This window comes from Hypanus sabinus, chromosome 2, assembly GCF_030144855.1.
Source record: "Hypanus sabinus isolate sHypSab1 chromosome 2, sHypSab1.hap1, whole genome shotgun sequence".
In the NCBI taxonomy this organism is placed as follows: Eukaryota; Metazoa; Chordata; class Chondrichthyes; order Myliobatiformes; family Dasyatidae; genus Hypanus; species Hypanus sabinus.
Genome location: NC_082707.1, coordinates 10,825,121 through 10,837,386, shown reverse-complemented (window position 1 = coordinate 10,837,386; position 12,266 = coordinate 10,825,121). Strand labels below are relative to the sequence as shown.

Here is a 12,266-nt window from a genome sequence, read left to right as displayed (position 1 = left end):
TTCATGTGCGAATTCTTACGGGGAGTGGGAGATTCCTTACCCCACATGTCATGCACCAGCTCTTCCTCTTCATCTTCTTGCTCAGTGGGGACTCTCCATATATATCCCACACCCTCCGATCCTACTTCAGCTGGGTTGTACCCTGTGTAACAAAAGACAGATTTATTGTGAGATGTAATGATGACATTTTTCTCCAAGATACAGGGTCTCAGAAAGCTGTGGACTCAGCCAGCTCCATTAGGGGCACAACCCTCTCCACCATCATGGGCGCCTTCAAATGGTGGTGACAAGACGACTACATCCATCACTGAGGATCCTCAGTAACCAGAGCTGTCCTCATTCCATTACTATGTGAAGACCCACCCTCAAAGATCTAAGAACAGCTTCTACTGCTCCCCCCCAACCACCATCAGATGTCTGAACGGTCTGAGAACACTGCCATATTATTCTTTCTTCTTTGTACTAATTACTTATTTTGTAATTTGTAGTAATTTTATGTCTTTACACTTTACTGCTACTGCAAAACAACAAATTTCATGTCACCCAAGTCAGGTATAATAAATCTGATTCTGACCCTTATAGCAAGCTTCTAAAGCCACAGATCAAATTTGACAGCTGGAATTTGTAATAGAATGTGCAGTTATTTGGGAAGTTAGTTGACAAAAACACCAGCAGTTAGACTTAACAACTGCTGCATGCAGAAGCTTCAAATGATCAGAGGATGTGTTAGACATATAACTGGAGAATTAGAGATTAAGAATAAGGCTGAGCATTTTAAACACAAGAAATCCTGCAAATGCTGGAAACCTTGAGCAACACACACTCACACACACACACAATACTGGAAGAACTCAGCAGGTCAGGCAGCATCTATGGAAATGAATAAACTGCAAATGTTTCTGGCCAAGGCCCTGCTTCAGGACTGGAAAGGAAGGGTGAATAAAAATGAAAGAGGTGAAGCCAGGTGGGTGGGGAAGGTAAATGGCTGGAGAGGAAGGAATCTTTGAATCTGATAGCAGAGGAATGTGGACCATAAGCAAAAGGAAAGGAGGTGATAGGTAGGTGAGAAGAGGCAAAAGGCCAAAGTGGGGAATAGAAGAGGGGTTGGTAGGAATTTTTTTTAAAAATCATTAGGAGAATTGATATTCATGCCACCAGACTGAAAGGTGTTCAGTACCAGAAATTCTCACCTCTTCTCTGATATTCACCAAGCCTCTGGCAAGTCATTAGCACTTCTGTACTCAATAATGGCACACTCTTATGTTGCATCCTCTCTTTTGATTATTATTTATCTTTCACTTTGCTTTGAGAGCCTTTAAGGTTATAAATCATCAAAGCAAGAGACTACAAGTGATTTCTCAGCAATTGGACAGACCACAGTTTAATCTCCATCAATTTGGCTATAAACAATGGCTGAAACAGAAAACTCCTGCCTTTACACTCTCCATCCCTACCTTGATCCATGTTGTCTCCCCATCTCACCTGCCTCTAGCTATAACCTGTCAGCCACAGTCTTAAAATTTCCACCCCTGCTCACATCCCCTACCTGGCATTACTTGCATGTCGTTTTACACCCTCCTCAGTCCACCTACCACCTTGGAATCCCCCAAGATTAGACAGATGCTGGAAATTGTCAGCAAGTCTCACAAAATGCTGGAGGAACTCAGAGGCTGAACAACTTTGAGGCTGATGATGGGTCTCAACTCAAAATGTCGACTGATTTTTTCGAGAACCGTAATCAATTTAACATCACCAGCGTACGTCGTGAAATTTGTTAACTTAGCGGCAGCAGTACAATGCAATACATGATGATATAGAAAAATAAGTTAATCAATTACAGTAAATATATTAAATAGTTAAATTAAAAAGTGAAAAACTGAAATAATAAAAAAGTGAGGTAGTGTTCATGGGTTTAATGTTCATTTAGGAATCGGATGGCAGAGGGGAAAAAGCCGTTCCTGAATCACTGATTATGTACTTTCAGGCTTCTGTACCTCCTTCCTGATGGTAACAGTGAGAAGAGGACATATTCTGGACGACAGGGGTCCTTAATAATGGGACACCGTCTTTTTGAGGTACTGCTCCTTGAAGATGTCTTGATACTATGGAGACTAGTACCCAAAATGAAGCTGATGGATTTTACAACTTTTTGTAGCTTTTTTCGACCTCACCCTCCCTAACACCCCATATCAGATAGTGATGCAGCCTGTCAGAATAATCTCCATGGTATATCTCTAAAGGTTTTCTGAGTGTTTTAGGTGACAAACCAAATCTCCTCAAACTCTTAATGAAACGTAGCTGCTGTCTTGCCTTCCTTATAGCTGCATCAATATGTTGGGACCGGGTTAGATCCTCAGAGACCTCCACACCCAAGAACTTGAAATCCTTTCCATAAATGCCTCCTGACCCGCTGAGTTCCCTGAGCATTTTGTATGTGTTACTTTGAATTTCCGACTTCTAAAATCTCCTGTGTTTATAAACTTCAAGGCTTTGTTTATTCTAATTAGAACCTGAGAACAGTACTTCACAGGAACAGGCCACAACGTTGTGCCAAACCAAATAAATTAGTAATCAAATGGCCAACTACTCTCCTCAATCTACACACAACGTCCATATTCCTCACATTCATATACCTATCTAAACGTCTCTTTAAGGTCCTTAATCTTTTTGCCTCTACCACCACCCAGGCAGCACATTCCAGGCAACCACCACTTGCTGCGTAAAAGGTTGCCTCTCACATTTCCTTTGAAATTACCCTCCCTCTCACCTTCAATGCCCTCTAGTATTTAGACATTTCAACTCTGGGGAAAAGAGGTACTGCCTGTCTACTTTATTCCTCTCATAATCTTATAAACCTCTGTCAGATCTCCCCTCAGCCTCCACTGCTACAGAGATAACAACCCCTCGTTATAGCACACAACCTCTAATCTAAGCAGCTCCCTGGTAAACCTTTAACTGCCTTCTCTTGTAGGAATTGTATATAATTTATGCTGAATTTGTTTACTTAGTGAGTGCTGCTTATCTGACGCTATGTGCCTGTGACGCTGCTCCAAGTTTTTCCATTGTGCCTGTGCATAGCTGCACTTGTGTATTTGACAATTTAACTTGATTTTGACTGTTGTTAAATGCTCTGCCAGCACTTCTTGATCCCATTCAGCCACCACTCATTCACCCCAAGCTTACTACACTGGCTCCTACTTCAACGTACATCAACTCTAAAACTCTCACCTTTACTTTCAAATCCCCACACACCCTTCCTTCTCCCCAATTCCAGAGCCTTCCAAAATCTCTGTATTCCTGCTCATTCTGGAACTTGGTCACGTCCTAGGCAGCTGTGATCCTGCTTACAAGGTGCCAGGCTCTGGAATTTCCTCCCTAAGCGTTTCCATAATTTTACCTTGTCTCCTCCATTCAAGTGTTTGGTAAAGCTCTACCTCTTTGATTAGCATTTTGAAGATTTACCCTAACTGACTCAAAAACAGTTACTTTCCCCAAGCAGAAAGAGTGATCAATACCCTCACCCACTAACCCTCCTCTCCACACACCCCACCACTACCACTTCATCACTTCCTGTCAGTCTCTATGCTGAGTGTCACTTTCTGGACATAAAATCAATGTATACAAGTTATCTTATATAATTATGTTTATTTTTTTTACTGTTATGTTCTTAACCTTAGTGTTTTTTTTAAGCTGCAGTGTATCCAGAGTTACAATTATTTTGTTCTCCTTTACATGTGTACTGGAAATTACATTAAACAATCTTGAATCTTAACAATCTCAATCAGCTTGCCATCAACTTTTGTTTAAAAACCTAACTATAAAGCACATCAGGCCATTTTACTCCATTTCCTAAGATATGCTTTATACCTTCCGGAAGACATTGTCAAGCTGGATTTCCAAAGGTGCTGCCTGGACTAGTGGGCCTGAGTTACAGGGAGAGGTTGGCCACTCTGGTTCGTTATTTTTTTCGGGTGCAGGAGAATGAGAGATGACCTCATAGATATTTTTAAAAATCATGAGGAGTACGGATAAGGTGGACAGTCATATCCTTTTCCCTGGGTATGGGGGAGTCCGAAACTAGACGGCACAAATACAAGGCAAGAGGGGAGAGATTTAAAAGAGGGTTGTGAGTACTTGGAATGAACTATCAGACACAGGCACAAATGTAAGAGACATTTGGAGAGATGCATGGGGGGGGGGGGGGGGTTGGTGTTTGAAGGGTTATGGGCCAAACACAGGCAACTGAGACTGCTGTGATTGGTATGGATTAACTGGGCTGAAGCACCTGTTTTAACGTTGCATTACTTTATGATTCTATAAAATTATTCTGAGGGTCTGGCTGCCTTTCTGACCACTGAAAACAAGTGAAACTGATAGAAGCTTACGTGGAACCATCAACTCTCACCTTTCACCTTCGTTTTCGATGGTGCATCGTTCACTCCTGTGTCATCGCCAAACTCATCCTCATCGTCCTCTTCATCTGGCAGATGCATCGAGATGACAGTTCCCTCAGGAAAGGATATATTTGGCCCCACAACCACCTTAGAAAGAGATTACATGGGTTATTGACGGTGGAGCTCATCTGTGAAATGGGAAGACACAAGGCACAGCATCATCCTCCCATCAGGGAGAAGACAAGCCTGGAAGCACATACTGCAGTGCTCGAGGACAGCTTCTACTCTGCTGAAGATAGAGGTCATGCTATGTTTGTTTCAGAATGTGGGGCGAAACTTGTGGGCCTCCCCAGCACATCCTTGAACTCTGCTGGCTGTTAATGTAAATGACACATTTCACTGTATGTTTCAATGTATATGACAGACAAACGACTATTGAATGGTTCTCTACAATAAGGTGGACTCTTGGCCGCACAAATTGTTTGTATTGTCTGCCTATACTGCACTTTGTCTGTAACTGTAACACTTCATTCTGTTATTGTTTTACCTTGTACTACCACAATGAACTGTGTAATGAATTGATCTCTATAAACAGTATGAAAAACAAGATTGTCAATGTATCTTGGTACTTGTGACAATGAGAAACCAATTTCAATACTTTCCCATCCACGGTGGGAAATGGATGGAGAAAGTCCTGCATCAGAGGTGCTAATGAACGCATATTCAGAACGGTGCTGGAAAAGGGCCATGACATCATGAAGGAGGCTACACCATCTGCACCAGGACCACCACACCCAAATAGTTACTTTCCCTAAGCAGTAAGGCTGATCAGTGTCTCTACCCACGAACACACCCCTCCAACCACCACGACTTTATCATTTCCTGTCAGTCACTTGATATAGACACTCCTGTGCTTAGAGTCACTTAATGAACATACAATCATTGTACAAGTTATTTTATTTATTTTTATATTATTTTGTTATGTTATTTTATGTATTTTTATCTTATTTTGCTTTTTTGTGCGGCAACAGATCTGCAGTAACAAATATTTTGTTCTCTTTTATACTTGTGCACTAGAAACGATATTAAATAACCTTGAACACACCAGGCAAGTTTCTCCCTGCAGAAGGTGGTGATATATGGAAGGAGTTGCCAGAGGGAGCAGTAGAGGCGGGTACAATTACAACATTTAAAATATACTCGTATAGGTATACATTTAGGTAAGGTTTAGGGGAATACAGGCAAATGACAATCATAGGTACTAAGGCTAGCATGGATGGGTTGGGTTTAAGAATATGCTTCCATGTTGTACAACTCTATATGAAACTCCCTTCAGTAGTTGATTGTACTTACATTAAACGCTAAAACACCATGCGTGTTGAGTTTGACTCCAGGCTTAACTTCCACTTGGCTACACACAACTGATCTGCAGATTTCCACTCCATTTCCGATGGTGACATTATTCCAGATATATGCTTGGTCAAGTTTCACGTTATCTCCTAGGGGAAGAAGTGAACGAACAAACATCATTTCCACCCCAGTGATACTTTCACACATTTCTCCCCACTGTCAAACTGTCCAATAAAGATTTGGACATTAGCTTTATTTGTCATATGTACATTTAAACATATAGTGCAATGTGTTAATTTGCATCAATAACCAGTACAGTTCAAGGATAGATGGGCCAGCTGCAAGTGTTGGCTTACTTCCCACACCCCTAATATAACACGTCCACAAGACCATACAACATAGGAGCAAAATTAGGTCATTCAGCCTATTGAGCCTGCTACACTATTGCATTGTGGCTGATCTGGTTCCCTCTCAACCCCATTCTCCTGCCTTCTCCCCATAACCTTTCATGTTCTTACTAACCAAGAACCTAACTTACTAGCTCTTAACACCCTTGTAACATGGGAGCAAACCAGAGCACCCGGCTGAAACCGACGCAGTCACAGGGGAAGTGTACAAACCCCCTACATACAGCAGTGGGATTTGAACAACAGTCCTAATTCCTAATTGTGCAATGCTTGCTTGCCAGCTAATAGTTTGGCCAAGATGCTGCTAATGAGAGTCCAGAAAGCAGGACCAGGTGCGGGGAGGGAAAATGATCATGCCCTTGACTGATCCAAAACTGCAACCTGTCACTGTGCAGAAGGTGCGACTGGACAGGAAGAGACAGACAGCAGATGCTCTGCTCTTTAGCCAGTTCTGCGAAGCATTTCACAGTCAATTGGGTTCTTTTCAAGTGTAATCACCATTGGCATTCAAAGCGATGCCATTCCAAGTATGCATAAAAGTTCCCACATACAGCAGCATGATCCCCTGATTTTAGTGAAAATTCAAGAACTTAGTTTAGGAATAAGTGCTGTGGGAGGCGTGGTAGGGTAGCAGTTAGTGTGTTGCTAACACGCACCAGCAGCTCAGGCTCCATCCCTGCCATCATCTGTATAAAGTTTGTATGTTCTCCCTGTGACCAAGTATGGGTTAGTATGTTAACTGGTCACATGGGTGGCACAGGCACACTGGGCTGGAAGGGCCAGATACTGTGCTGCAACTCTAAATGAAATAACAACATCTGGAATCTTTTGCTCTGGGGAATTTTATGTCCACCCAAAGAAGCCGGTCTCTTAAGCATCTCTCTTGAAAGATGCAATTCATTGAATGTGCAGTGTTAACACCCTTCTGTTCAAGTATTTTGCTTTGTAATTTCCAATAATTTTATGTCTTTGCTCGGTGTATGGGGTGTCTTGTCTGGTGAAGGGACTGTCGTCCCCATTCTAGGACAGCTCTCTCAATTTGGTCCCCACCAGTCACTCAGCTCACACCCTGATAAGCACTCCAACAGACAGGCTAAATCACGTGAGGGTAGCCAGCAGTCTCGTACCCTGGCAAGATAGGGATGTGCCTGTCCTACCAGGTGAAGTCAGCTCCAGGTGACATAGCAGATGAGATTTATAGTGAGATCCAACAGCCAGAAGGGTGGCAGAAGAATGAAGGGCAATTGCTACATTAGCAGTCATTTCAAGAGAACAATATAAAAGCAAGCATGTAATGTTGAGGCTTTATAAAGCACTGGTGTACTGTGTGCGGTTTTGGGTCCCTCATCATAGAAAGGACATGCTGAAACTAGAGAGGATTCAAAGCAGGTTCACAAAAATGATCCCAGGATTGAATGGCGGGTGACCTCATTGAATCCTATCGAATGGTGAAAGGCCTTGATAGAGTGGATGCAGAGAGGGTGCATTCCGTGGTGGGAGAGAACACAGCCTCAGAATAGATGGAGCCCTTTTAAAATGGAAATTTGGAGGAATTTCTTTAGCCAGAGAGTGGTGAATCTGTGAAATTCATTGCCACAGCAATCTGTGGAGGCCAAGTGTTCACTACCTCCTCCCATAGATGCTGTCTGGCCTGCTGAGTTCTTCCAGAATTTTGAGTTTTTACTTTTGTGCACTTCAGTTCTGAATGCTATTTGCTTACTTTTATTGTTTGCACTTTCCCCTCTTTTTATTTCTTTGCACATTGGGTGTTTGATGGCCTTCTTTTATTTTAATGGGTTCTACTGGGTTTCTTTGTTTTGTAGCTGCCTGTAAGATGACGAATCTCAAGGTTGCAAAATGTATACATACTTTGATAATAAATGTATTTTGACATGACTTATGTGTATTTAAGACAGAGGTTGATAGGTTCTTGATTCAGGGCATGAAGAGATACGGAGAGGCAAGAGACTGGGGCTGAGAGGAAAATTGGATCAGCCATGATGAGATGCACTCGATGGGCCAAATGGCCTAATCCTGCTCTTATACGCTATGGTGTTATGAAAAGAGGAGTCAGGTAGACAGAGTGGAGACGGCTGCCTTTATCACACTGGCCTTCACCCAGCCAGGGCACCGAGTACAGAAGTTGGAGTGTTACATTGCTGTCATACAGGATGGTTGCATTTGGAATATTGTGCTCAGTTTTGTCCACCTTGCCAAAGGAAATAGTGTAGAAAAGATTTGTGAGGCTGTTTCTACGGCCTGATGTATGGAACTTTAAAAGAAATGTTGAGAGGCTCAGACTTCATTCACTGGTGTGTAGGAGAATGAGGGATGATCTTATAGAGGTGTACAAACTCATCAACAGATAGGATGAATGCACACATCTTTGTCCAAGGGCTGGGGAATCAAGAACAAAGGCTTTGGTTCAAGGTGAGAGTGGAGAGCTTTAATAGGGGCAAATTTTCCCTCCCAGTTGGTGGTCAGTAAAGAAAAGTCTAAGGAATTAATTGAAACAGGTACATTATTGTGCAAGTCTTTGGTAGCCATCTATACTGTATATATGCGCCTATGCCCAGGACTTCTGCACAATACTGAACAACAACACTTAAAAGGTCGATACAAGAGACTGCAGATGCTAAACACATAAAATGTGTTCAGATGCTGAGAATACAGCGAAACAAGCACAAAATGCAGGAGGAACTCATAAGGTCAGACAGCAAGGAACAAGGAGTCGATGTTTCAAACTCAGGCCCTTCATCAGGACTGGATGCTGGAACAATCTGCTGGAAGAACTCAGTGGGTCAAAGGGGTGTCCCAGAGAGAGAGGGCAGGCCTCTAGGTCTGAATGCAGGGACTCAAGCTGAAAGATTCCCTCCCACAGATGCAGCTTGAGCTGCTGAGCTCCTAAGCAGATTGTCTGTTGCTCAACATTCAAAGGATACTTGTACAAGGACATGGATAGGAAAGCTTTAGAGCAAGAGTTCCAAATCTTTTTTATGCCATGGAACAATTCCATTAAGCAAGGGGTCCGTGGATCTCAGGCTGGGAACCAGTGTATAGGAGCATCTTAGTCGCATTGGGCAAGGGGCCTGCATGTGCTATACGAGTCTATCAGAACAACAGATAGGGTCCTCAAACTTTTTTATGGCATGGGCCCTTACCATTAACCATGATGTCTGTGGATCCCAGGTTGGGAACTCCTGAAATAGACAAACCAATAACTAACTCCACTTCAATGAAGCAAGCCAAGCCATCGAGAGGCCAGCACCGAAAAGGGTGAGGTTTCAAGTTCCTGGGTGTCGACATCTCTGTAAAATCGATCCTGGGCCCAACATATCGATGTTATTATTAAGAAGGCACAACAGTGGTCATATTTCAACACACACAACCCGCTGGAGGAACTCAGCATGTCAGGCAGCATCCATGGAAACGAACAGTCAACGTTGCAGGCCAAGACCCTTCATCAGGCCCCGAAAGGGGCCCCCTCTCCCTTCAGTCCTGAAGGGTCTCAGGCCAAAATGTTGACTATTCATTTCCACAGATGCTGCCTGACCTGCTGAGTTCCTCCAGCATGTTGCTTTGACCCCAGCATCTGCAGAGTACTTTGTGGTTATGACTCGCCATATTTCATTGGGAGTTTGGTGAAATTTGGCATGTCACCAAAAGGGTCCGGTAAATTTCTACAAATATACTGTGGAGGGCATTGTAACCGGTTATGTCACTATCCAGTAAGGAGGTGCCACTGCACAGGACTAGAAAAAGCTGTACAGGATTGTAAACTCAGCCAGCTCCAAGATGGGCACCAGCTTCCCCACCATCGAGGCCATCTTGCTCACTATTTTGCTCCCTTTATCGTATTACTCATATTTTCTCACGTTTCTTATTGTAACTTTATGTATTGCACTGCACTGCTGAACTCTGCTATGGACAGTTGCAAGCCTGGCTGCAAAAAGAGTGAGGCTTGGGCATGGGGCTAGTAAATCCATGCTGTAAAAGCCCAGAGCTACAGAAATACAAAAAGTAGCTCCCAAGACCTCATCCTCGGGAGAGGGATTTTCACTTAGAAGATGCATGAAGATGCGCAGTGAAAGCGGAATCCATAAGGAGCCAGGACAGAAGAATGTGGCCAGCTGTTGTAGTAGGGATGATGGGCTTAAGAAAAAAAAATGATCGGTATCGTTGATAATGCAAGATACCGCAGACCGGCTTCGCTTGTTTGTTAGCAGGACAAACAAGAGGGGTAGCTAAACCAATCCTCTGTTGTAGTGAGGACTAGGCCTCAAGTCACGGGTTTGCCTCCTGTTGCAGCCTGAGGAGGCACCAGAGATGGTGTGGCATGCCATCCATGCTCGGCAGGGGCTGGTGCTGCCCTCCAGTGACCAATCAGTGGAAATAACAAGACGGATTGTATGTGCTTGTCCACGGACCGCCCGGACGAGTGCACCATCAATTTACAGGGCATGTCGCACAGCAACTTGACTATACACTATTTTTTGTGACTGTTATCTGCAATCTACTGTGTGCGCTTCATGCTCTGCTGTGCTGTGTATGTTTTGCACCTTGGCTCTGGAGGAACACTGGTTTGTCTGGCTGCATTCACAATGAAAAGTGAACTGGAATAAGACCACACTGCAGCTGCAAAACAGCAAATTTCATGTCAGTGATAATACATCCGATTGTGACTGCTCCGAATATGAACAAGAAATCAAATACCATGTGGTGCACAGCAGACTGAAATCATAGACTGCAGAACGACCTACCTATAAAGCAATTGTGACCAATGGTGGTGTTTGTTATAAAACAGTTCCTTCCTATGACAGTGCCTTTACCAATGACAACGTTTTCTTCCAACACACTGCCCTGACCCAGGCTGACTTCTGAGCCTCGGTAGACATTGTGGCGCAGGTGGACACTGAAACCTCTCTCATCGTCTGAAAAGTTCATCTCCGGTGTCAATGGGTAGACCCAGCGGCGGATGACATCGGAACACACGGCTTCGTACGTGAGTAGGTTGGAGACTCTCACCCCATATTCATCTGCTGTCACGTGCATATGAATCTGATTGCCCAATATCTAAAATACAGTGCATGTTAACATCTCAGCACACAAGTCAGATCAAATTTAAACAACAGTGATAGATCAGAGCGTAAATGCTTGACAGTGGGTGAAGGCTTCCCACAATGACAAATGAGAGAAGGAATGTCAAATGTTATAAGACAGAGGAGCAGAACGAGGCAATTTAGTCCAGAGTCTCCAGCTCATTCCATGCTAACACCACCCTGAATGAAAAAGATCCCCCTTCAGGTTCCCCTTAAATATTTTACCTTCACCCTTAACCCATAATCTCTAATTCTCAACCCACCCAACTTGAGGGGATAAAGCCTGCTCACTTCTACAACCCTCATCAAAATCACTCATCAACACCCTCATCAAATCTCCCCTCATTCTCCTACACTCTAGGGAATAAAGCCCTAACCTTTTCAACCTTCCCTATAACTCAGGTCCTCAAGTGCCAACAATATCCTTATAAAGTTTCTTTGTACTCTTTCAATCTTATTGTTATCTTTCCTGTAGGTGGGTGATCAGAACTGCACAATATACTCCAAATTTAGCCTGCTGTACTTAAGGGTAAATATTTTCAGGGGTAGTGAGGGAATAGAAGACAAGGTGAAACACACAAAATGCTCAAGGAACTCAGCAGGCCAGGCAGCATCTATGGAAGAAAAGTACAGTCCACATCAAAAGTACTTTTTTCCATAGATGCTGCTTGGCCTGCTGAGCTCCTCTAACATTTTGTGTGTTTTGCTTGGATTTCCAGCATCTGCAGATTTTCTCTGTTTGTCAATAGAGGAAAGGAATTGGAGTGATTAAAGAGCAGCCAATAACAGCAAACACAGACACTGTGGACTGAAAAATCCTTCTACAATGCAAGATTAAATAAACGATAGACTAAGTGGTATCTTGCTTACCTTTGACACAATATTAACCCAAACCAGACAAGCCAATAAATAATTTGCCAACATTACCCTTGCTACTCACAGAATGACAACTGTGCTAACAAAAAGCATTCCCACAATAAAACTGCTCCACTGCAAGAGAAAACAGGCAAAAGAAT

The 12,266-nt window shown here is 43.2% G+C and overlaps 1 protein-coding gene across 1 annotated transcript in view; it reads right to left on the bottom strand.

Moving 5' to 3' along the window:
* The window catches only part of eif2b5 (eukaryotic translation initiation factor 2B, subunit 5 epsilon), a 78,503-nt gene that overhangs the window by 44,828 nt on the left and 21,409 nt on the right, over nt 1–12,266 (bottom strand). The window contains exons 7-10 of the mRNA XM_059992000.1: nt 10,912–11,224; nt 5,748–5,893; nt 4,406–4,541; nt 41–142 (exon numbers count right to left, since the gene is read on the bottom strand). Of these exons, the coding sequence (XP_059847983.1) occupies nt 41–142; nt 4,406–4,541; nt 5,748–5,893; nt 10,912–11,224 (697 nt within the window). The remainder of the gene's footprint in view (nt 1–40; nt 143–4,405; nt 4,542–5,747; nt 5,894–10,911; nt 11,225–12,266) is intronic.